The 21,743-nt window shown below is 27.7% G+C and overlaps 4 protein-coding genes across 5 annotated transcripts; 3 read left to right on the top strand and 1 right to left on the bottom strand.

Annotated features, from left to right (window-relative positions):
- Window positions 1-962: 962 nt before the first annotated feature.
- On the bottom strand, window positions 963-6,296 carry LOC135927775 (carbohydrate sulfotransferase 11-like). 2 transcript variants are annotated; one of them, XR_010572178.1, is made up of 6 exons: window positions 5,942-6,296; window positions 4,247-4,299; window positions 3,269-3,873; window positions 2,378-2,616; window positions 1,980-2,074; window positions 1,415-1,545 (listed from the first exon to the last, which is right to left on the bottom strand). XR_010572178.1 is itself a non-coding variant. In XM_065463954.1 (5 exons), the coding sequence occupies exons 1-5, from the start codon at window positions 6,132-6,134 to the stop codon at window positions 1,346-1,348; spliced, it is 1,290 nt and encodes a 429-aa protein (XP_065320026.1). In that variant the 5' UTR covers window positions 6,135-6,295; the 3' UTR covers window positions 963-1,345. The 2 variants fall into 2 exon arrangements, 1 of the variants encoding a protein (XP_065320026.1); XM_065463954.1 differs by lacking the exon at window positions 1,980-2,074 and having other exon boundaries at window positions 963-1,545; window positions 5,942-6,295.
- A 2,527-nt stretch (window positions 6,297-8,823) lies between these two features.
- On the top strand, window positions 8,824-9,809 carry LOC135928563 (uncharacterized). The gene is made up of 4 exons (XM_065465019.1): window positions 8,824-8,916; window positions 9,053-9,306; window positions 9,350-9,479; window positions 9,585-9,809. Exons 1-4 carry the CDS (start codon window positions 8,824-8,826, stop codon window positions 9,807-9,809), a joined length of 702 nt encoding a protein of 233 aa, XP_065321091.1.
- Window positions 9,810-9,871: 62 nt separating this feature from the next.
- LOC135928562 (uncharacterized) lies at window positions 9,872-10,285 on the top strand. Its single transcript, XM_065465018.1, has one exon. It carries the CDS (start codon window positions 9,872-9,874, stop codon window positions 10,283-10,285), a length of 414 nt encoding a protein of 137 aa, XP_065321090.1.
- A 1,772-nt stretch (window positions 10,286-12,057) lies between these two features.
- Window positions 12,058-18,980, top strand: LOC135928561 (uncharacterized). The gene is made up of 6 exons (XM_065465017.1): window positions 12,058-12,196; window positions 13,675-13,751; window positions 16,074-16,635; window positions 16,711-17,541; window positions 18,579-18,710; window positions 18,797-18,980. Exons 2-6 carry the CDS (start codon window positions 13,694-13,696, stop codon window positions 18,978-18,980), a joined length of 1,767 nt encoding a protein of 588 aa, XP_065321089.1. The 5' UTR covers window positions 12,058-12,196; window positions 13,675-13,693.
- The last annotated feature ends 2,763 nt before the right edge of the window (window positions 18,981-21,743 follow it).

The raw sequence follows: 21,743 nt of genomic DNA, 5'->3' as shown, positions 1-21,743 counted from the left end.
TTTATTGTTAATAAATACATAATTATAATACTATCGTTTTGAATGTAAAGTGTGTTGTCTTAGATATAAGTTTAAAGTCTTACCAAGAACTATCGAACAAAAGAATGGTCCAAAATATTGATTATAAAATTAATGTAGAGAGTTTCATATAATAAATAGCAAAAATCATTTAAATGTATGAAACTTAAAACTAAAATATGGTAGTCTATTTCAAAATCTGTTTAGCATGAGTTAAACAGAAATAAGTTTCAAAGGTACACGGCCTTAGCGCATAAAATAAAATCTTGAAATTCTTAACCTAGGACCAAAAGTGACAGGTCTAAGGACGATTACTATATTTTCCTTTAAAGATTACATAAAAACAAATAGAATTGGAAGTTCTGATTAATTCCTTCTTAAGTACAATATTATAGACATAGGCCCCATTTAAAAAAATTACTATGATCATTGACATTGTCGCATTAAAAATATAACTTATCCAGGCTGTATTAAAATTTTTTAGGAATTTCAAATTACTATATATTCATTCGTAATTGCCAAAAAATATTAAAGATTATGCACTTTAAAAAAAAAACTATAAAGACCATTTTTTTAAAATAATTTTGCATTTCAGATCTTAAAAAGGAATCATCTTTTTAGAATGTTAGGTTGACAGTAAGTTGACAAAAGGAATACTGTTAACAGGCTCGATTTAGCCAATTTTATAATTTCGGCTAAAATAATATTAAACAAGCCTTGAGATTTCGTTAATTGATATTCCAAACCTTTCTGCCATCTAAAAGCAAAATCCCAGGCCTACGTAATATTTTTTGGCGAAAATATTGGACAAGCCGTTTTTTAGAATTGAGCCGTTTAAAAACATTAGCCAGATATTAGAATAGGTGGAGTTTTTTTTATTGTATAGTTAAAATTAAGAGGTAGTGAAATCATAAAAACCATATTAGGAATGAACTGATTTATTTGAGTAAAAAAAATTGCTTTATTTATATCAAATTCAAAATTACAAAATTTGTGTTTCTTATATTGTGATGATCGATAAAAGAGATTTACTAAACATGCGCAATATAATATTTACAAAAATATTATGGACATTAATCGACAGATGCGCCCTATGGAACCCCTTTTTGTATCTACAGATACTTCATATCCCTGATACGAAATCATCTAATCTTAATAATAACTTTTCTAAGATTTTTCACTTCAAAACAAAATCATTATGGTCTACATTTCTATTCCTATCTAATATTCAGAACAGAACATAAAGTTTGTTTTTAATAATTTCTGATATTTTCTATGATAAATAAATAACAATTTCTTCATATATGAGGTTTATTTTAAACAATATTTATAAAGGTTGCAGGTAATCAAGATAACTGTAATCGAAAAGGTAAAAATCATCTTTGTAAATATCTACTAGCTTTAAAATTTGAGTTCTGTTCAAAGTGTTAAAATATTCTAAGGTCTTTAATCTATCAGTTCTAGTGCGCCTCTCCAGAGTATCATGTCTCAAAGTAGGAAATGTCAAGATATTTTCATCTCCAATACCTTTTATATGATTTGTATAAAGAAAAATAATTATACTATAATAATTAATATTTAATTAAGTTTTAAAATGTTTATTATATTTTTTTTTAAAGTATATTCTATAGCAGGGTAAAATGCTTTAAATGGCCATAGACAATTTCTCTCAAAATTATAAAATATGATCAAATAGATGAGTCTGATAAATAAACTGAGACATAAATGTTGGTTATAAATATTTAATTAAAATATTTAAAATTAAGGAATATTAACTTAAATTCCTTTAATTACTATTACATATACTATAATTGTAATATTTACTATTTATAATGAAATTATTAAATAAGATTAGATGAGTTTCAATTCGGCCCATGATCCCTGCATTATTTTAGTTTAAATTCTGATTCATATCTTATTTTACAGGGATCGTGCTACTAACTGATATTAAATCACTAAACCTAAAGCCTCCGGTATAAACCTAACCATTTGATCCGACCAATGGGCGGGCAAGCATTTAATCTCACGCGGTTATAATTTCAGACCGAATCAGACTCTTTTAAATAAAAAATCTTTTAGAGCAGATAAATTTTTTAAAATCTTTTCTCGGATCGCGTCGGAATCGAAAAATAGGGTCGATGCAAAGCTTTATTAACTCAATTCTTAACCCCCCTTTATAAAATTCTGAAATCATTTATTGTGTGAATCTTATTTTTTTGTCGCCTTTTGAGTTTATTTTATGAATAGCTTTGAAATTGCGACAACTGTGAATCTAGGGTAACGGAGGTTATTAAAAATATTATTTTATTTGGCTGCATTGCAAAAATGTATTTTTTAAAAAAAAACAAAGAAAAATTACCTTCTTCTGATCTATCTTTAGTATTAAATGATGTTTTACTCCTTCTTGTAGACGCCTCTTTGAGAATATATTTCGTGTCTGACTGAAATGTTTCATATCTACCTATAAAATGGTAAGGGGTGACGCATGGGTGACACATTTGAGTTATAGGTCTGTATAACAAATCGAAGTTTCCATTTCTCTCCTTGTTTTCGTATAGTAAATAATCGATAAATTCTGGGAAACTAATATCGTTACCACTTTTTTAAAATATTTTTTTTTAAATCAAAAATGTATATTGATTTAGAAATAATTTGTTAATAAAAATATTTCTGGAATATTCGAAACCATCACGTGACGATGTGAAATCTCATAATTTTAAATATATATGAGTGCGATTTTCAAATTCAAAAAAAATCGAATTTTTAAATTCAAAAAAATCTAATTTTTAAATTCAAAAAATCTGATTTTTATGGTAATGATGTATTCAAGCATGGGTAGACTTCTACCTTATAAAATGTCAGATAATTTTGGTCTGAACTGTACTCTTGAACTCCTAATTTATAATAATTTTTTTATATTAATAAAGAAGCACAATATTTTTTATTAATCGTCTGAAATTCATATGTAATTTATTGTAAACATCTTCATACATTTTAGGGTTAAATCAGGCACTAAAAATTTAAAAATAGCAAGTAGTAGCTGATATAAAATTGAGAGATTCCGAATATTGCAGATTAGTCCTTATTCTAGGAAAAACTTACTTTACAACATATATTTAATTAATTATTTTTAGTTTTTAAATTTTTTTTTACAGATTTTAAAAAATATTAACATTTAGAGTTCTTGAAAAAATATCTTTTGCAAATGGCAATTTCCTTCATTCATAATAATTTAAAATATTATTCTCACAGAAATCTAGATATTATGGAAGCGTTACGCCTAAATTTATTAGCTATCATAGATCCAATCTGTTTTTGATAATAATAATTCATCCCGCTGGCTGCCGGAGTAAATTTATCCAAATAAGCCGAAACTACCCTCTCAAAAGGGTGTCTGGTGAAGAAAAATGTTATAAAACGTTCGGCCAATCTTCCCACACACTCTTTGGACCAACCCTTAACGTAATGGGAAGATAATCGTAAGTTACCCCCATTGTGAGCCTCTATCATGGAAATGGAATCTGCTAAGTTTTGCGATGCATCTTTTGATGAATCTCCTTCATCACGATTAATCATTTCTTGAGTCCTGTTCGCGCATTTACTGTTAAATTCAGATAGAACCATTAACATTTTTAGCCAGTTAGTGGAGGCTACCTTGTAAACAATGCAATACAGCAAACCAAAATTTATGGGTTCGGCTACCAAGTTCTTGTAATATTCAAGAGGAGGGGGTAAGATCATCGTTTGATTGACATTTAATTTTTTCCTAGTCAGCCACACTTGACATTTTTCCCTTAATGAACGTCGTCTTGATTCGTAAACACTTGGCCATTTCTTAATAACGTATGTCGGTAACTAAAATCATAAAATGTTATTTATACTTTTAAAAAATTTTTATCAAATTTTTTATTTCTTTCTGTTGTTTTTTTTTCGGGTTTTTATTCAGGGAAAAAATGTTTTTTAAATAAAGTTATTCAAATGGGATAACTAGAATTAACAATTATTCGAAAATTAAGTGAGTGACAATTTGAATCGCATACCTTGTCAATTTAGCATTATACAGATATATATTAGACATAATAAATTTTTATGGAAAAAATAATAGAGTTATTCCCAAAATTTTTTTCTTAGAAAGTATCAATGTTTATCGATCACTCAATTTTCCGATAAGTCCAGTTAATTATATTACAATTGCATTAATTAATAAAAATAAAAATGTTTTGTGAACTTTGCCGAATTTCAGGATTTCTGTATCTTCAAGGCACGTATTCTTTTCAGCATCTGCATTTACGATAAAATGAAGAAAAGAATGTATTGACAATTAAAAGATATATCAATGATGCGCATATTTTAGAGTTCAATGTGTTTTTTCCGGCAAAGTCTTTATTTTTCAACTTTGAATCACTTTTTGAGCGCGTTTTTTGTTTAAATTTTAAAATCGAATTTTACCGGAAAATGTATGCCGTCATGTTTGGAATGCCTACCCTATGAATTTCAGAACAATATTTCCACGAACTTTTAAACTTAATATAATTTAAATTAAATTTTCCATATTTTTATTTCATATAAATTATGAATGACTCAAAGGTTAACAGCAAAATTGTCTACAATTCATATGATTGCATTTCCGGTAAAATTAAATTTTTTTTTAAATTTTTAAAAACGCTTTCAAAAAATGATTTAAAGTTGTAAAAAATAACACATTGCCAGAAAAAAACACATTGACGCTACGATATATACTACTAAATTGGCGAGCGATGCATTAATTAAAAGTGTACGTGTATATGAGTCAGCTGCAGCGCCATTTTTGTGGTTTGCACGGCGACTAATTTTCTTATTGATCATGATAATACTGCCTATTAATATCATTTAATTGACTTAATCGTAAAATATCGCTAACAGCTGACTCCTGTAAAATATATACACTTTTATCAGAGTTGTTAAAATATACTTTTTAAATGGATCTAGATACAGATACATCGTCTAAAATAATGTCTAGATACAGATATTTTAATCAAAAATCTATCTAGATACAGATACCACATTTTTTTATCGTATCTAGATCCTTTAACAACTCTGACTTTTATATACATTTAATAGATGAATCGTCAATCTAGTAGTATGTAATATATGCATCATTGAAATAGATTTTTTAAAAAAAATTTAAATTAGGCTCTCCCCGAATGATTTAAAATCCCTTTATTCCTTCCCTTTCAAGCAGAACCTCTAGATAGTGACAAATGATCGATTAATAAGAAATTTTTTACCGATTCCGAATTGAAATTATTTTTAAAAACCTTTCTTTATACCTTTTTAAAAATTTTCTTTGTTAAGGTTAATTATTTTAATTTCAAGTTTTTTGGATTTTTTTAAATTTAAACGTTTTCCTCATATTTTTTCACATATAAAATTAAGTATATTCCAAAAAGGTCGACAAATTTAAATTTTTACACAAAAAAATGTCCTTTTCTTAAATTTATTAGTAGGCAAAGATTTATGTTTCAAGATAGTAAATAAAAATTTTTTTTTGTGAATTCAGTTCATATTAATCTCATAATCGAACTAGATTACGATTTACATTTCATAATTGTTAATTTTTATTATAAAAATGGGCTTACTAAAGATAAATTAGATCGGGTTTTAAAATGATATCTGGTCCATCCAATTTTCGAAAATAATCAATATCTCGTTTTTTAAAACATATAACGTGCTGGTTCGGGCCTGGCAAAAAAATTTAACGGGCTATACCGGGCATCCAAAAGATTCTTAACGGGCTGTAGAAGACCGGGGCTTTGTAGATCTCTAATCTTTAAATCAAGCAAATGTTATACACTTTTTTTTTAACACGGTCCAAAAAGACAAGATATTAGCTTTAGCAAAACCATTGCTAAATCATAATTTTGAAAATAAAAATTTTTTTAACCTTTATTTTGAAAATTTCGAATCTTGGTTGTCATGCATGATCGCGCGGTATAATCATTCATGTATTCTTCTTTGAACCATATGTTGACATACATGAACAACGTGAAAATTAATGCTAGCAAAGAACATCTCCCCAGTGTGATATTCTTGAAACTTCGGTCCCTCACGTGACCAAAGAATTTTGAATATATCATTTATTCCGACACCACTATTATTATGTGTAGTGTATAATGTATTAACTCATCATTTTATTTTAGGTTTATCGAGATATGAATATGTAATTAGAAAATCGATATTAAAATTTAAAAAATTGATATTATAAATTTAATTTTAATTTAATTTTTATTATAACCTTATTTATATTTTTTGTAAACACGGATGCATGACCATCTTTTTAACCGTGTGACATTTATTGTTTATTGGTATTTATTTTATTTTAAAAAATAATATATAAAATAAAGGTAAGAATAATATACAACGAAATTCATAATTCTTATATTATTATAAACTAAAACATTGTACATACAAATAGAATAGGTCAATGTTTTATGAATCTATCTATTATTATATATATAATATAAAGAGGTTATAAGATAAATTAATCAAATTTGATATTAAAAATGAATTAAGGTAGGGAAAAAGGAGACTTGACTTCGACGAACATTTGTTTTCGCCAAATTCAGGCTTGATAACTTTTACTTATGGATAAAAAGCTTTCTTCAATAGTATTATTTTTTTCCCCATATTTTTTAACTGTCGAAAATTAATTATTCGATTATTCTTGAGCCTTCATTTAGATGTTTTTTAAAAAATGGTGTTATTTATTGTTAGGTCTTTTAACGTGACATTTTTAACTTTATTTATGAGGCCTATAGCCAAGTAATTAAATAGAAATTGGAAATCGTATGATAAAGTATTTAAATTAGTTTTAAATAATAATAGACTTAGGTAAAAATAAAAAAATAATGCGAGGATGGATGTACCGATTAAGGTTTCTATCAGCGGTATTCGCTGAAAAAATTATCTAGATCGAAAAATTAATAGTGGAACCTTCCCCTCAAATGGTTATTAGATTTTAAATGTGCAATTCTAAAAATAAAATGTGATTGTAAAGTCATAGTAGTCTTTTTCTTATTTAAAATGTAATAGTGTGTATCCTGGCTTAGGGCTGTGCCTGCAGATTTCTGATTTTTATATATATTTCTCCGCGAATTCGCCCTAACTGTGTGTAAAGGAGGGATTCGAATCTAATCTAAATCTAGCAATTAAACCATATCGTTAACCCATTCTGAACCTGAAAATTTAGTCAGCCTATCAAGAAATTAAATTAAAAAGACAATATATATTTGATTTGATGACCTGTATTGCCACTCTTTTACGAAGTTAGAAGCAATCTTTTGGGTCCTATGTTAATATACCTATTTTTTATTAGATATTTGCCTTGAGACCAAATTTTTCGAAAGTTGAGAGGAAAATATTGTTCCACTGTGTCAATATAATTGTCACATTTTATTCATTTTGTGAATATTAAATCTCTGTTTTAAGTTTGATTAGCGGGTTGATATAAAATTTTATCCTAGAAACTGGGCAGCTTTTTAGAGTAGTCTAATGACTTCGTCAGTTATATGACATTCCAGTTGGGCTCTATTGTGGAAGGTATCACAGCAGAGTTTAAAGCTCACTGGAGAGTTGCATAGAGTGTGCCGGGGATCTCGTTGGCTGCTCCTGCCTTGTAGTTAATATCTACCCGAATAGGTCAGTTTATGGCTTTCATATATGAGTCATGCATGAATTAATGTTCAAACATTTAGCCAACGCAAAGCTAAATATCCTATTATTGAATTCTAAGCCAAGGTTCTTAGATGGGATTGCTTTTCCTTTTTTAATTGACACTTTTCCTAAGCTGTTGCGACTTTTCCTTTTAATATTGACACTTTTCCTTTTTTGACTGAACCTTTTTCTTTTGATTGACACTTTTCCTTTTTAATCGAAATTTTCCTTCATTGATTGGATTCGGACTTTTTCCTTTTTTAATCGGATTTTTTCCTTTTATGAATGACATTGTCTGGGACTTTTTTTTTGAATGCAAAACCCTGTATTATATCATGCATAGACCAAATTCTATAAATAGTTGATAATCTAAATTATTTTGGAATTTTGGTGAAAATGTTATCACTGAAATTATAATCAAGAAATCATCTTAGTGATTATGAGTTCAAAAATTTACATTATAGAATTGTTCATGTAAATTCCTGATTTTCCTTATTTATAGACTAAAATTATAAATTAATAAACAATATATTTTCCTTAAAAAATGAATTTAATGAAAAACAATTTTTTTTAAAAATAAAAACTAGTTGTATATTTGGAAAAAATAAATTTTTTTTTTGATAAAAATAACTGTTTTCAAATATCTGGTTTGAAAAATTAACATTTATTTCTAGAATAACGTAGCTAAAAAAGTTTTTCTTTTGAAGTAACAAGCATCATGAACATATATAGTTTTTAATACCGCCATTAGCTTATTTAAAACATTTGCTAACTAAGATAAGAATATTTTCTTCTTCTAAATATAAATTTCAGTGTTGCAAAAAAATGATTGTTTAAATTCACTGAAATACTGTTTTTTTCATTCAATACAATAAATTCTATATTTTCCCAAATTATATAATCCCCTTTTAAATATGGAAAATATTTTTGAAGGCAACAAATCATACAAAGAACTATGGTGGTGGAATGAAGAAGTATAAGCCACTATACAGGAGAAAAAAGCCCTATATAAAATATGGTACAAATCCAAAAACCCAGATGAGAGGACAAAATACAAAATATCCAAGAGAATAGCTACAAAGGCGGTAGCTAGGACCAAAGCAATGGCATACGATGACATATATACTACATACGAAAAAGAGGCAAAATGAAATATATAAATTAGCCAAACAGCGAGAATCTAGGAATATAAACGGAGCTCCGAAAGTAATCAAAAATAAAGATGGGAAATTGATTATAAAGGAAAAAGAAATAATGAATAGATAGATTTCAGGAGCTTCTCAATTTTAATCCCCACATACTACATCTAGATGAACACTCCCCATGTCAAAACCTTATACAGCCAATAACAGAACAAGAAATAATCACATGCCTCAAGCATTTGAAAAACATAAAAGCTAGGGGTCCAGATGATATTAAAATAGAAAGCCTTAAAGCTCTAGGAGATGATGGAATGCCTTTTCTCACAAATCTGTACAATAAAATACTGGGAAAAGAAGAGATTCCTCAAAAATGGAAGCAAAGCTACCTAGTTCCTATCTTCAAAAATAAAGGGGATCCAAACAATTGTCAAAATTACAGGGGCACAAATCTAATGTCACACTGTCTTAAACTCTAAGAAAAAATTATAGAAAAAAAGGTTAAGATACATAATCGAAATAGGAGAGACTCAGTTTGGCTTTATGCCTGGAAGATCTACAACTGATGCAATCCACGCAATTAGGCAAATGAGCGAAAAATACAGGGAAAAGAACAAAAAGCTACACACGGTTTTTCTCGATCTAGAAAAGGCCTTCGATAGAATCCCAAGAAAACTTATCTGGTGGGCCCTACGCCACAAAAAGGTTCCCGAAAAATATATAAGAATAATACAGGATATGTATATGATTCATACAACAATAGTCCGTAGCACAACTGGTACTTCATCAGGCTTCACAATAGTCGAGGGCCATCAAGAGTCGGCTCTCAGCCCACTACTCTTCATAACAGTAATAGATGTATTATTACAGTCTATACCGCAAACAGTCCTGTGGAATATGATATTTGCAGATGATATTGTTATACTTGCCGAATCCAAGCATGAAATGAAAGAAAGTTAGTGAGTTGGATAAATATCCTAGAAAAGCACGGACTAAAAGTAAATAGAGAAAAGATGAAGTATATGGTGATAGGAGGAGATGAAGCAGAGAGCATTGATATAAATGAATGGCAGATATCGGCAATTGAAAGCTGCAAAAATTTGGGCTCTACTATACAAACAAACGGCCTAATAGAGAAAGAGATAAAGAGTAAAATTAATCAAGGGTGCTTAAAGTGGAGATCTTTATCTGGAGTGCTCCTTGACAAAAGAATCCCAGACAAATTGAAGAGAAAAATTTACATTTTCATAGTAAAAACAACTATTTTATATAGTTCAGAAACATGGTCAACAAAAGAATTAGACGAGAGAAGTCTACAAACTATGGAGATGAGAATGTTGAGGATGATTGCTGGGGTAACAAGAAATGATAAGGTGCGAAGTACAAGAATATTTGGAAGTTTAAAGGAAGTGAAGTGCCCATTAAGACTAAGATAATGGTAAACAGACTTAGGTGGTATGGGCACACAATGAGAAGGCCTATGAATATATAGGAAATAAGGAGTTTGAAAGTGATGAGTAAACGTAAAAAAGGAAGGCCAAAACTGAGTCAATTTGAATAAGTATAAATTGGATAAAAGAGATAGTACGAATAATATAAAGTGGAGAGATATTGAAGGAGCTTACAACCTGAAAAGGTGAAAGCTAAAAAGAAAAAAAAAAAATTCCTTTATTATTATAAATTTTGATTTCATATTGTTTGTAGCTATTTTGATTACTTCTTTTGAATTAAGGAATCTATTGTGTGTGGAATAACCCTGTGACCATTAGGCTTAACCTCTAACCCGATAAAAATAAAATGAATATCAAAATACTAACAGCGATAAAACCCGTCACTTTATTGGTTATATCATTACCAATATCTTACAAAAAAATTAGAAAATAAATGATTAAATATTTAATTAATAACTATTGTTGTTATTGAGCTCAATGTTGATAAAGAAATACAAAAGAGAAAGTATAATATCATTTATTTTTTGATCATGACATGAGTATTTCAGGTTGAATCTAAATGTGATTATTCTATTTTATTATGCTTTAATTCCAATAATTGAATTGATTTTAGAAATCATCATTTAAATTGCATTTAAATTTATGAGCCTTTGTGCTTTTATTTTAATGCACAGATTGATATCGTTGTTGCTTAGTTTTATTTAATTTCTGTCATTTAGATTTACTAAATTTAATTCAAAATTGTTAGCTGTGTATGAGTGTGCCCATTTTAGGCGCATCATACATTTCAATTATTCTACACCTTTGCAAACTAATTGTATATTTTTTATACCAATATATTTATCTCTGAGCTGGGCCGTTGGGCCTAAAATTTGTTTTATTTATAAATACCCGGGTCGGGCCTTTTTTTAGGTAACCGGACCGGGCTGTTATTTTTAAACCAAATATTTTGTCATTATTAGCTCTAAAAATTAGAAATAAATATAAAATCGGGGCCAGGCCTAAATATTTTATTTTTAAAAAAAATCCGAGCTGACCCTGAAAATATAAAACCCAGGCCGGAATGGACTGAAAACAGATTTTCAAGAAAAATCAGGGCCCGGACCTTAAATTTTTTTAAAAAAATATATAAAAATAATTTTAAATTTTAGCTTTTAAAGTTGATAAATAAAATTTTTTACAAAAATAAAAAGTAAGCAATAAATATCTTCTATATTTTTCAAATTATAATAGGAAATGGAGAGTTTCGAAATAGGTATTTAAATTAAATAATAAGTATTAAAATTATTAGGTAGTAATTAGAGATTTCAAAATTAACATAACTTTAAAAAAAAAATTTAATGGAAGATTTTGGACACGTTTTATAATAATTTTTATAAAGGCAAGTAAGCTTTGAAATTTTAAGGTTTTACTAAAATATATTTAGGTCATAACCTATAAAATGGTTTTATTACAAAATACACGAAACCTCCCAAAAGTTGAACATAGGTAAGAAATTATATATGAAAGTTCATCATCACACCAATAAGGGCAACATATGTTCAAGGGCCAAAATTTTATAGGCGTTAACTATGTTACGCCCGTCAATTTCACCCCGGTCCCCCCTATTCATTTTTTTCATTACATTATGATTATTTAAAAAAATAAAATATAAAAACGGAAATGCGAAATACAAGCTATAAAAAAAATAAACATAATTATTTTAAAATAATAATTTTTTTTTTATTTTTAAAATTTTTTTTTTAATTTAGGTTCTGATATTTGACAACAGTTGGTAGTAATTTGCATTTTTCTAGACTCACCTGGATAAGCTAGTTTCCAACTCCTTCAACTTCCAGTTACATGCATTCTAGAGTCTAAACCAGACAGCTACGGATTCAAGGAATTATATTCCAGGTTCAGTTAATAGCTGATTAGTCGTGATTTAGGTTGGTTTTGGTTCAAAAAATGTCAATCATATTTTATTAATATTTATTTTTGACTAGATCAAGTTAAGGTTAATATCTCTATCGACCGGAAGAGCCAAATTTTGATAATTATTCAAGATTAATAAGCAAGATCATGTTATATAGTGAATTATAATTTATAGTAATCTAATAATTTTTATATGTATTTAGTCCAGAAGCATATGCAGCAGAGTGCGGGGGGGGAGGGGAATTCCACCCCTTCCCCAAAGCTAAAAAAGGTTCAGATGCTAAATATTACTATTTTATGACTATTAATTTATATTTTATAATCATTATTCCTGTCTCTTATCGCATATATATTCCAATTTACATATATTTATCATATTTACAACAGAAATAAAATCCATACTATTTTATTCTATGGATTATTATCGATTTCAAACTTTCCTTGGCGTTATATATATCTACCATTTTAAAATTTTCCACCAAATCATTTGAAACTTTATCCCTGCAAAACATAGTTAAAATATTTCAAAAAAAAAGATATCGAAAGCAATATATTGGAACTTAAGGAAATTCAAATTAGGGCAAATGTAGATGACTAAATTATATGTCATTGTTAAGTCAAAAGCAGAGTTCTATAAATTGAATATTTGTTTAACTGGACTGGTAGCAAGGAAGCCCATCGTTCCAATATTAATGTAGGGTAAGTCGGAGAATACTATATAATAAAATGCTTTATCACCCCTCTATTTATCATCTTGTTCGTTATTACAGCAATTCCTTTGTCGATAATCAAGGTAGTTATAAGTTCATCATCCAGTTCCTTTTTCGCATAACTTTTTCCAAAATATTAGCCTTTTCTGTAGGTTTTTACTTCCCATTTCTGGCAAAAATTTTCAATTTAAAAATATCCTGTAAAAACAAATTTTTATTTATATTTTATCCCTTTTTTTTTAGAATAAAAATATATAATTTACCATATCAGCTATTATGTCTGTACTACCTATATTATTTTGATAAAAAATTATATCTTATTTATATTTTGTCTCTCCTTTAATAATTAATTGTACCAATCAAGTCTGCATGACCTTGTTATTTTGATAAACATTATACTAGATATAGTCTATAAAATATAGTGTTAAATAAAATTTATTACATTAAAAAAAGGCAATAGTTAACAAAAAAATATGATTTTTAAAAAAAATATTACAGAATTGTTATTGATAAAATATATATATTTATTTTTTGAATAACCCTTTGAACTATATAGTCTAAGACTTCTCTGTTAGTACCTTTACCCCAATACTACCCTCTTTAGAATAATAACAAAAAATTAGTGTTATTTCACTTTAAATTTTTTATGTTAATAAAATTTTTTATTTTCATATCCTTTATTTTTGTTTTAAATTTTTTTTTATATATATAAATCGCAACTAATAATTTAAATTTTTTTTAAAAAAAAAGGTGCGTCTAATCTCCACCAATGAAGCTTACACTAGTAGCGGTTATTTTAGCTTGGAATTTCCTTATCACCCTTTCAGGTAAAAAAAATAAATTGAATTGATATATTTATGGCAGTGTTGTTAAAAACGGCTCGATTTTGAGCAGATTTTTAAAAACGATTAATTCAATATTTTATTCAGAAAAAAATTACGCAAGCCTGAAAATTTAGTTCATAGATGGCACTTACCATATATCGTTGAAATCTCGAGGCTTAGGGATTATTTTTCTGGCTAAAATATTGAATTTTTTTTTTTGATAATATTATATTTTTATTCTAATCATACTTAATACTAGTGTCATTTATTTTTAAATTAAAAATATATATAGAAATAAAATTAATATTAAAATTAATATATCAAATATAAAATAAAATAAAACAATATTATATAAAAACGGAGGTGGGACTACAACTTCCAAAAAACATGAGTAATTTTACTTTAAAATAGAATTCTACGTTTTTTAAAATAGGCTTAGATCGAATCTTTTAACAACACTAATCTATGGTATAGAAAATATATTAAATTGGCTTAACCTTCCTTCAACATTCAATATAAAAGTTTTTATCTAATCCATCTAGTGTTGTTAAAATAGATTAAGACTTGTGCAATATTAATTGAAGCAAGCCGCGAGATTTCTGTCCAAACCCTTCTACCATCTATGATCAATTTTTTAGCTAAAATATTACTATAGCCGTTTTTAGTGGACAAAATAAAAAATTCGTTTAATTTGTAATATTTTTTGTTAGATTCTACTAATTACGATCTGTTTAAAATAATTATACAAAAAGTAAATCAACCAAACATCCATCTTAAATCTAAACCAATTCCATTTTTTTTATAAAACTATATTGGTTAATATGTATCAGAGACCGGAAGTGATAGCATTTGCACGGCCCGGTCCGAATTTTTTCTGCCCTACCGGGCCCAGGTTTTATATTTTTAGGCCCAGCCCTGGTATATTTAAAAAAAATTAAAATACGGCCCGGTCCGGCAGGTCTTAGATATATATATTAAAGATGCTATGTTTCTCTTTGGGTGGATCGGATATCGATCCTATTCCTTCTATATCTTGTTGATTTGCTTATTTTTATTTTTAATACCGATATATTATAAATTATTTTAAAGAGCTGTTTATAGTAAATGTGACGCCTAACACGCTTCTTGATGCAAATCTTAGATTCACAAAATTTTGAGGAAAAAAATAACAAAATTCTCTATTACCAGTTTTCCTCTTGGGTGTGTGTGTTTTTTTTAAATCAAAGAGATTTTTCCACCATTAAATTTTATATAAAAGGAGGTTATTATTATTTTGTTATATACACAGATGGTTCGTTGAATCAGGATTTTAGCATAATTGTATCCAAAGATTTGGATTTAAATGAGATAAATTTTGTCCAAAAAATTTTGAGATTTCTTTAATATAACACCTTGTGGTGTTCATCGATCTTTCTATCTCTTAGTTATGATATTAAATTCTCCCATTTTTCATAAATCCTCTTCCCCACTGGTAAGAGTGGCCTTTTACTATCAATAGGGGGGGGGGGGTAGGGATAAGGGCACAAAAAGGTTTGGGAACTCTCTTTATTAAGGTAGATACTTGGCAATAATTTTAACAAGGGTGTTCTGGTATCATTTTAGTCAATGGTTATGGACAATTGGTGGAAGTTTTTTTTTGCTAAAGAAACCAACTAAAATTTTTTGGTATAGAAGGAAATTGATCATTTAAAAGGGTCCCAACTGAATACAATGTGATGACAATATCGAGGAGACGTCAGGTAACTTGATTAAATCAAAAATCTTTAATGAAAAAGATAAGGCAAGAGAAAGCTCTCGAGAGCGGTGTAAGATAGTGGTTTAAGATCTTAAGCATCTTATTAGGCAAAAGCGAGATCATCTAAGAATTATCGGACAGATCAAGATTAGTGAAACACTCGAAAAAATATTTGTATTATTTTTGAAAGCTGCAAGAAATTGTAAATGGGTAAAACCCGGTAACATATAAAATATAAATGAGATCTTTGTTAGAAAAATATTTTTTTATAAGATAAAAAAATCTGGCCCTCAATGTATGAGATCTTTTAAAAGAATCCTGACAATTAGTGAACATAAAAATATGAGGTCCTGAGTCGAGGTAGTGAGAAAGATGTCTGTGTCTGGTTGGAGGGGAGGGATAGAGCAGATCTCTTATTTATCATTGTTTAACTTAAGACCCAAGTGGAAGGGTGACATATCTTTTCTATATTATATAAAATATTTCTAAAAAATAAGAGTGTCAGGTTGAATCTTTACATACAATATTATATAAATAATATTTAACTATCCTGTCATTATCTTTATTATTTCCAAACCCCAAATTTTAAGAGATAGGTCTGGGCGATTATTATATCACATCTGCCTTCAATTCTTACCCAACAAAGGATAAAGAAAATTACCTATTTTCAACTTACGCGGTCAAATTATTACTCTCTACTATGTTGAAACAAGGAGGTGATGAACGAGTTAAACCCTCAAGCTCTGCGAAAAATAATTATAATGATACCAGTAGTAGAAATGAATCACGACGAGTATTGAAAAATATTCAACCACATTCAAAAATAATACGAAAAATATTGAGATTAAAATTGTCACAGATTTTGGCCATTTCCGAAGAACGGGGAAATGTAAGTGACCAATATAAGGATAGGGCCAAAAGGGAATATGCCCTGAATGTAGTGAAAGTGCGTTGCGGTAACACATCAAATCAATTTGATAAGGCAAATAATGATACATATGAAAATTTCAATGGTCTTTTCAAGAATGTCTCAAATGGAAAAATCAAAAATGTCATTCCTAGGGATGCTATTTGCAAAAAACTACATTATAACTCCTCTTCTATGCTAACGATTGGTGCCGGCTTTCATATAGAACTATTGTGGGAAAGCAAGTAATTTTTTAACATAATATATTTTTTTAAAATATTTTTTTTTAAAATTAATTTACACAACAATATGACTAATAGGATGGAAAAAAAAGTTAACATTCCATTTCACTATCTAAACCCTAATGTTTCCAGAGGAAAGATTCAAATAAAATATTCTGATTACCTAAAAAAGAGCATTAGTATGACCAAAAGGATCTCAATGGCTCGCCAAAGTTATTATAGTCCTCTCAAATTGGCTGTGCTAGAGATTTTTCCCAGGATAAAAAAAGTTATCGTTACAAAACATCCACCTCCAATAAGAATGAATAAAAATATATCACATGAAATACTGAAAACTCTTAAAGTAAAACGAGATATCCAATATGATAATGATGACGAATATGATGAGGAAGCTGATGGGATATATTATTATGATGACTCCATAGAGGGGGATTATCCCGTGGATAGTAGTAATACATCGTTTTTGGCTTTAGAAAAACATTTGACCAATTTGATAGTCACTGATCCCGCTTACAACAATTCCCTACCTCACCCTATTTTAGATGATAAAATAAATACTTCCGACTATGTCGACGATATGTCGTCTATTAAGCGAAAATTAATGTCGGACTATGATGAAACCGACTTCCAAGAAATACTGCACAATAAATTAAGTCAGGACCTAACGAATTTTTACTACAAGAAATATAATATTTCTCTCTTCTTTATAATGCCAGGTTATAAGACATCTATCAGCAAAATCGAAAGCAAATTAGCTGGCAAAATAACATTACTGAAAGACATTATAAACAATCATCATATTACTCAGACAAAAAGGCCAGGCCTAGGTCAAAAATATATGAACATAACTTTTCCTACGAGGCTACAGTCGCATCTTAGAACATCTATAAAATCCATCATTCATGACAAGTTTTTTCTACCTCATAACTTTTACATTTTTAATTTATTTATCCACATTTATGTGAGAAAATGTTTTTTGGGGGGAGGACTCCAGAAAATTACTTCACCCCAATCCAATATATTATAACCCCCCCCCCTCCAAGCTAAATATTTTAAAGATATATGGAGCCTAATTTGTACTACCCTCCATTCCCCGTTAACTTGCAGCGCCTTTATTGTTTATTTAACAATTAGTTTAGATTAATCCGATTTTACTTCTACATTCACTTCTGACTTGTGTCATTTCTGAATCAAGTCTTAACATTTTCATGGCATTCTTACCTAATCCCTTCATATTTAATCTCTATATTTTTCGTTTTTTTATCTATCATCAACTTCTTTGCATTATCATATACTCTTCTGATGGTCTTCTTACCACATGTTTGAAAACCTTATTTTATTCTCTATAACCATCATCTTTTTGTGCATCATCCTACTTTATAATTAATTATTGCTCTTATATGTTATTATTCCATTCTCGCTGGTAAATTTTAATTTTTCTTCTATTCTGATCTGAACAGCGTAAACACCATCTTAATATGTCTTGTGGGTGTGTAATATACCCTTCTATTCTCGGTTCACTAGGTCTCTTTAACCATCTATATTAACCTCCATACCTCACAACGAAGATATTGTTGTTCTTACCGATCTGAATCCTGATTGATTGTCACATGGTCATAATATTTTGTAATCTTACGCACTATCACACTTTTATAACGTGCTTTAGAAACGTTATTTGTTTATAATTATTGTAGTTAAAAAAATTTTATTTAGAAAATGTGAATAATAATTTTTTCCTTCAAATTTTTACTATTATGCTCTAATTTATTATATTGATTTGTAATAGGCTTCTAGATTCTGAAATTTAAGTGATAAGAATTAACTTAAAATCTGTCATATTTTTTTTTAAATGTTGCATAGTTTACGAATGATTAATATTTTTTAATAATTAATTAAAATTTAATCAAAAAAAAAACTAATATATCTTTATATCATCATCAAATAAGATTCCACATATCTACTATCCCATTAAAATCCATCAAAGACAATGTTTTAGATGACATCTATCTAAGTTCCTCCATATACCTTGCAGATAAAATTAGTAATAAAAATGTTAATAGACGCAAAGACCAATATCGGTATGTGATTAAAAAAATTAGTTAATTCATATATAAATGCCTAAAATTATGTTAATATTTATTTATTTCAACCAAAAATAAACAAGGTTGCTAAATGACAATATTAGGAATGAAGGACATAATGACACCCGAATAATAAAGTTAGGAATTCCTAGTAAACCTATGGACTTCTTTTTGGGGATAAAACCCTTCTTTTATATGTGTGTTTATTGGCCAACCAATGATATTCTGTTTTTTGGGAAATATACAAACCCTCACGAGGACGAATGAAATCAAAACAATCTCTTTTTCTTCTAAAATTAGCTTTAAATGATACATAATTAATAAATTTCAATTTCATTTCATTGCGCATGTTGTTTTTTAAACATTAATTATAGTTTTGAATGATAAATATTTTTTTTTAATAAAAGACTTCATCCTTACCGTTGTTTCACCATAAGAAATATTACACTAATCTAAATAGCAAATAATAATACAAATGATAAGGAAACACTTATCTAGGTGGGGAAAATGTATTTCAGAAACATAATGAATCTGAATGAAAATTCGGAATATTTATTACTCATAAAGTTTTGAAGGAAACCTGGTAACACATGAGTAACCCCACATAGATGGCCTTTCTTTATGTCAGGGAGCCAAATTGATCCCATCAGGGGTTAAATTATTAAGAAGTTAAAGATCTGTGAATTCGGCCTTGTGTTCTAGAATTAGCAAATTGATTGTTCTATATCCCCAAACGGGGCCTCTAGAATTAGAATAAAAAAGAAAGAGGAAATTGTTATATAAGCTATTTATTATCTATTTTTGTTCAAATATTGAAACATTATAAGCACTTAAAACTTAATAAGGAAAAATAAAAATTTGATTTTAAACTTTTGCATTTATAACAGAAATCAAAATTCGTTATTTTTTTGGGGTCATAAATTGCATAGGATAATTTTACGAATTAGTAGGATGTTTTATCTTATTATTATGTAAATCGTTAATAAAAGTAGACCATATGAATTTGCTTTGTTTAAATTTAGATTATAGTAATAGAAAATGTTACTTTTAAGAAACTTTTAACTTTATAATAATTCATATTTACAATTTCTTATTTATGATTTTTTTTATATAATTTTTTTGTTACAATATTTATGCTGTAAATTTTAAAAATTTTCTCTATTTGTTAACTTAATATTTTAATAAATTAATTTTATATTCTTAATTCTTTTATTTTAATTTTTGGTAAATATCTATGGTTTCTCTTCTATAACAATGACAATATAATATTTATTTTTATTTGTTTTTTTATATCATAGACCATTGATATAAATATCTTGAAGTAAGAACAGGAAACGACACCTTGAGGTTTAACTTTTTTTAGTTTGATTTGAATTTTTAATATTGTTATGACTTGGTCATTTTATTATTTATCGATGACTTTATGTTGAAACTTGCTAATATAATATTTAGATTAATTACTGAAAGAATTTATTAATGGCGTCGCTTTAGGGGGGGGGGCACGCAGGGGCTCGAGCCCCCTGCTAAATTTGAATAGCAACCTGAAGCAAAATTTTTTTTAAATGATATCCTAACCCCTTGAACTAAATATAAATTTTTTTGATTGCCCCCTGAAAGATTTCTTTTATAATTCTATTAAGTAAAATATAGATTTGATTTTATTATTTAAAAATTAATAAGACTATCTAAATATTTATTAAATGAATACTATTTTAAATTAGATTAAATTAATAATTTTCACTATGTCAGCTAGCAATCAAATTTTATGTTCAAAATATAATATCAATATCACTCACTAAATATTAATTTAGCATTAACAGTTGAAGCTTAATTGACTATTATTATTTAAATTATTTTATAACCCTAATTAAATAAATATAATCATTTATTAATTGAAAACTAAAAAATTTAATATTGTATTTAGCTGAGTTCAAAATGACTAATCAACTGTATATTTATTTTTAAATTTTATTATCATACCTATTCCTAAAAATATTTTCAAGGCCTAAATAAGTATAATAAAAAGTAAGTAAGTAGACATATAGTTTATAATCCTTTATTATATACAGTTGATTAGAAAATATTAGATAAAATGCCACTTTTATAGACGTATTTGACAGTTATAATATATTACAGCTAATATTATAATGAATTTTACTAATAAATGCTTTTGATAAAAAATATAGTAACAATTTGCTTTTAAGTATTTAACGTCTTCTATTTAGTTATAAAATCTTTTAAAAATTAAACATTTTATAATTCATCCTACAATAGATGTAATAAATTTGATATCTTTTCTTTTCTTTTTTACGATAGGAAAGCTATTTTTTTCTCTTTCAAAAAACCGTTTTGAGTTAAATTCTATTACAAGTGTATTTTTGATATTTTTACAAACTACTTATATTTTAAGATATAATATACCAACTAGAGGTGGTGCGAGGCGACAATATATAAAATCTTAATTGCATCATATTATTCTGGTCCTTATTTTATAGTTCCAAATTTTGATTTCTAATAAAGCATCCTTGCCGTATAAATAACTCAAGGCTTCAATATATTTGCACAATTATTTCTTCAAAAGATTTTTAGTGTTTTTATTTTATCAATTTATCCAACATAATAAATTCTGATGCTAGTTTACATCGTGAGTGTCATAGCTATTACTGCCCAGCATCTATTATTTGTGTTGCTATGTAATTTAAGATTATTACTACAATGGCTGAGAACATATGATGCATATTTTAGATTAACAATAATGGTCAAATGTGTAGTCGTTTATATATTATATATAATTTAAAATGGATGATAATCTTTTAGTAATTTTCTCGATTACTTATCTAGCCATCATGTCATCTAAAAGGAAGCTCTAACCACTCAATAGTTTTATGATTTGGATTGATCGTTTATACTCTCTTCTTCAAGAATTTTTGATTAGGTTTAGGCCTAAAACAATTTCCTTATTAGTCCTTTCTATAAATGTGTAAAATGGTAACAGTTTGATAACATTATGTCAATGTAAGTTGCTAGAAA

The sequence above is a fragment of the Gordionus sp. m RMFG-2023 genome, chromosome 4 (genome assembly GCF_954871325.1).
Source record: "Gordionus sp. m RMFG-2023 chromosome 4, tfGorSpeb1-WG-v2, whole genome shotgun sequence".
Taxonomy (NCBI): domain Eukaryota; kingdom Metazoa; phylum Nematomorpha; class Gordioida; order Chordodea; family Parachordodidae; genus Gordionus; species Gordionus sp. m RMFG-2023.
Note: the sequence above shows the minus strand (reverse complement) of the source record. Positions and strands in the feature narration are given on the sequence as shown.

Coding starts and splice junctions, on each gene's coding strand:
- LOC135927775 (XM_065463954.1), bottom strand. CDS start 6,134: ATGATATATTCAAAATTCTTTGGTCACGTGAGGGACCGAAGTTTCAAG. Junction 3,874..4,246: donor AAATCCTGAAATTCGGCAAA/GTTCACAAAACA, acceptor TTATGATTTTAG/TTACCGACATACGTTATTAA. Junction 1,546..2,377: donor TAAAGATAGATCAGAAGAAG/GTAATTTTTCTT, acceptor ATCATATAAAAG/GTATTGGAGATGAAAATATC.
- LOC135928563 (XM_065465019.1), top strand. CDS start 8,824: ATGACATATATACTACATACGAAAAAGAGGCAAAATGAAATATATAAA. Junction 8,917..9,052: donor ATATAAACGGAGCTCCGAAA/GTAATCAAAAAT, acceptor AACCTTATACAG/CCAATAACAGAACAAGAAAT. Junction 9,307..9,349: donor TACAGGGGCACAAATCTAAT/GTCACACTGTCT, acceptor ATAGAAAAAAAG/GTTAAGATACATAATCGAAA.
- LOC135928562 (XM_065465018.1), top strand. CDS start 9,872: ATGGTGATAGGAGGAGATGAAGCAGAGAGCATTGATATAAATGAATGG.
- LOC135928561 (XM_065465017.1), top strand. CDS start 13,694: ATGAAGCTTACACTAGTAGCGGTTATTTTAGCTTGGAATTTCCTTATC. Junction 17,542..18,578: donor AAATCCATCATTCATGACAA/GTTTTTTCTACC, acceptor TCATCAAATAAG/ATTCCACATATCTACTATCC. Junction 18,711..18,796: donor AGACGCAAAGACCAATATCG/GTATGTGATTAA, acceptor AAAATAAACAAG/GTTGCTAAATGACAATATTA.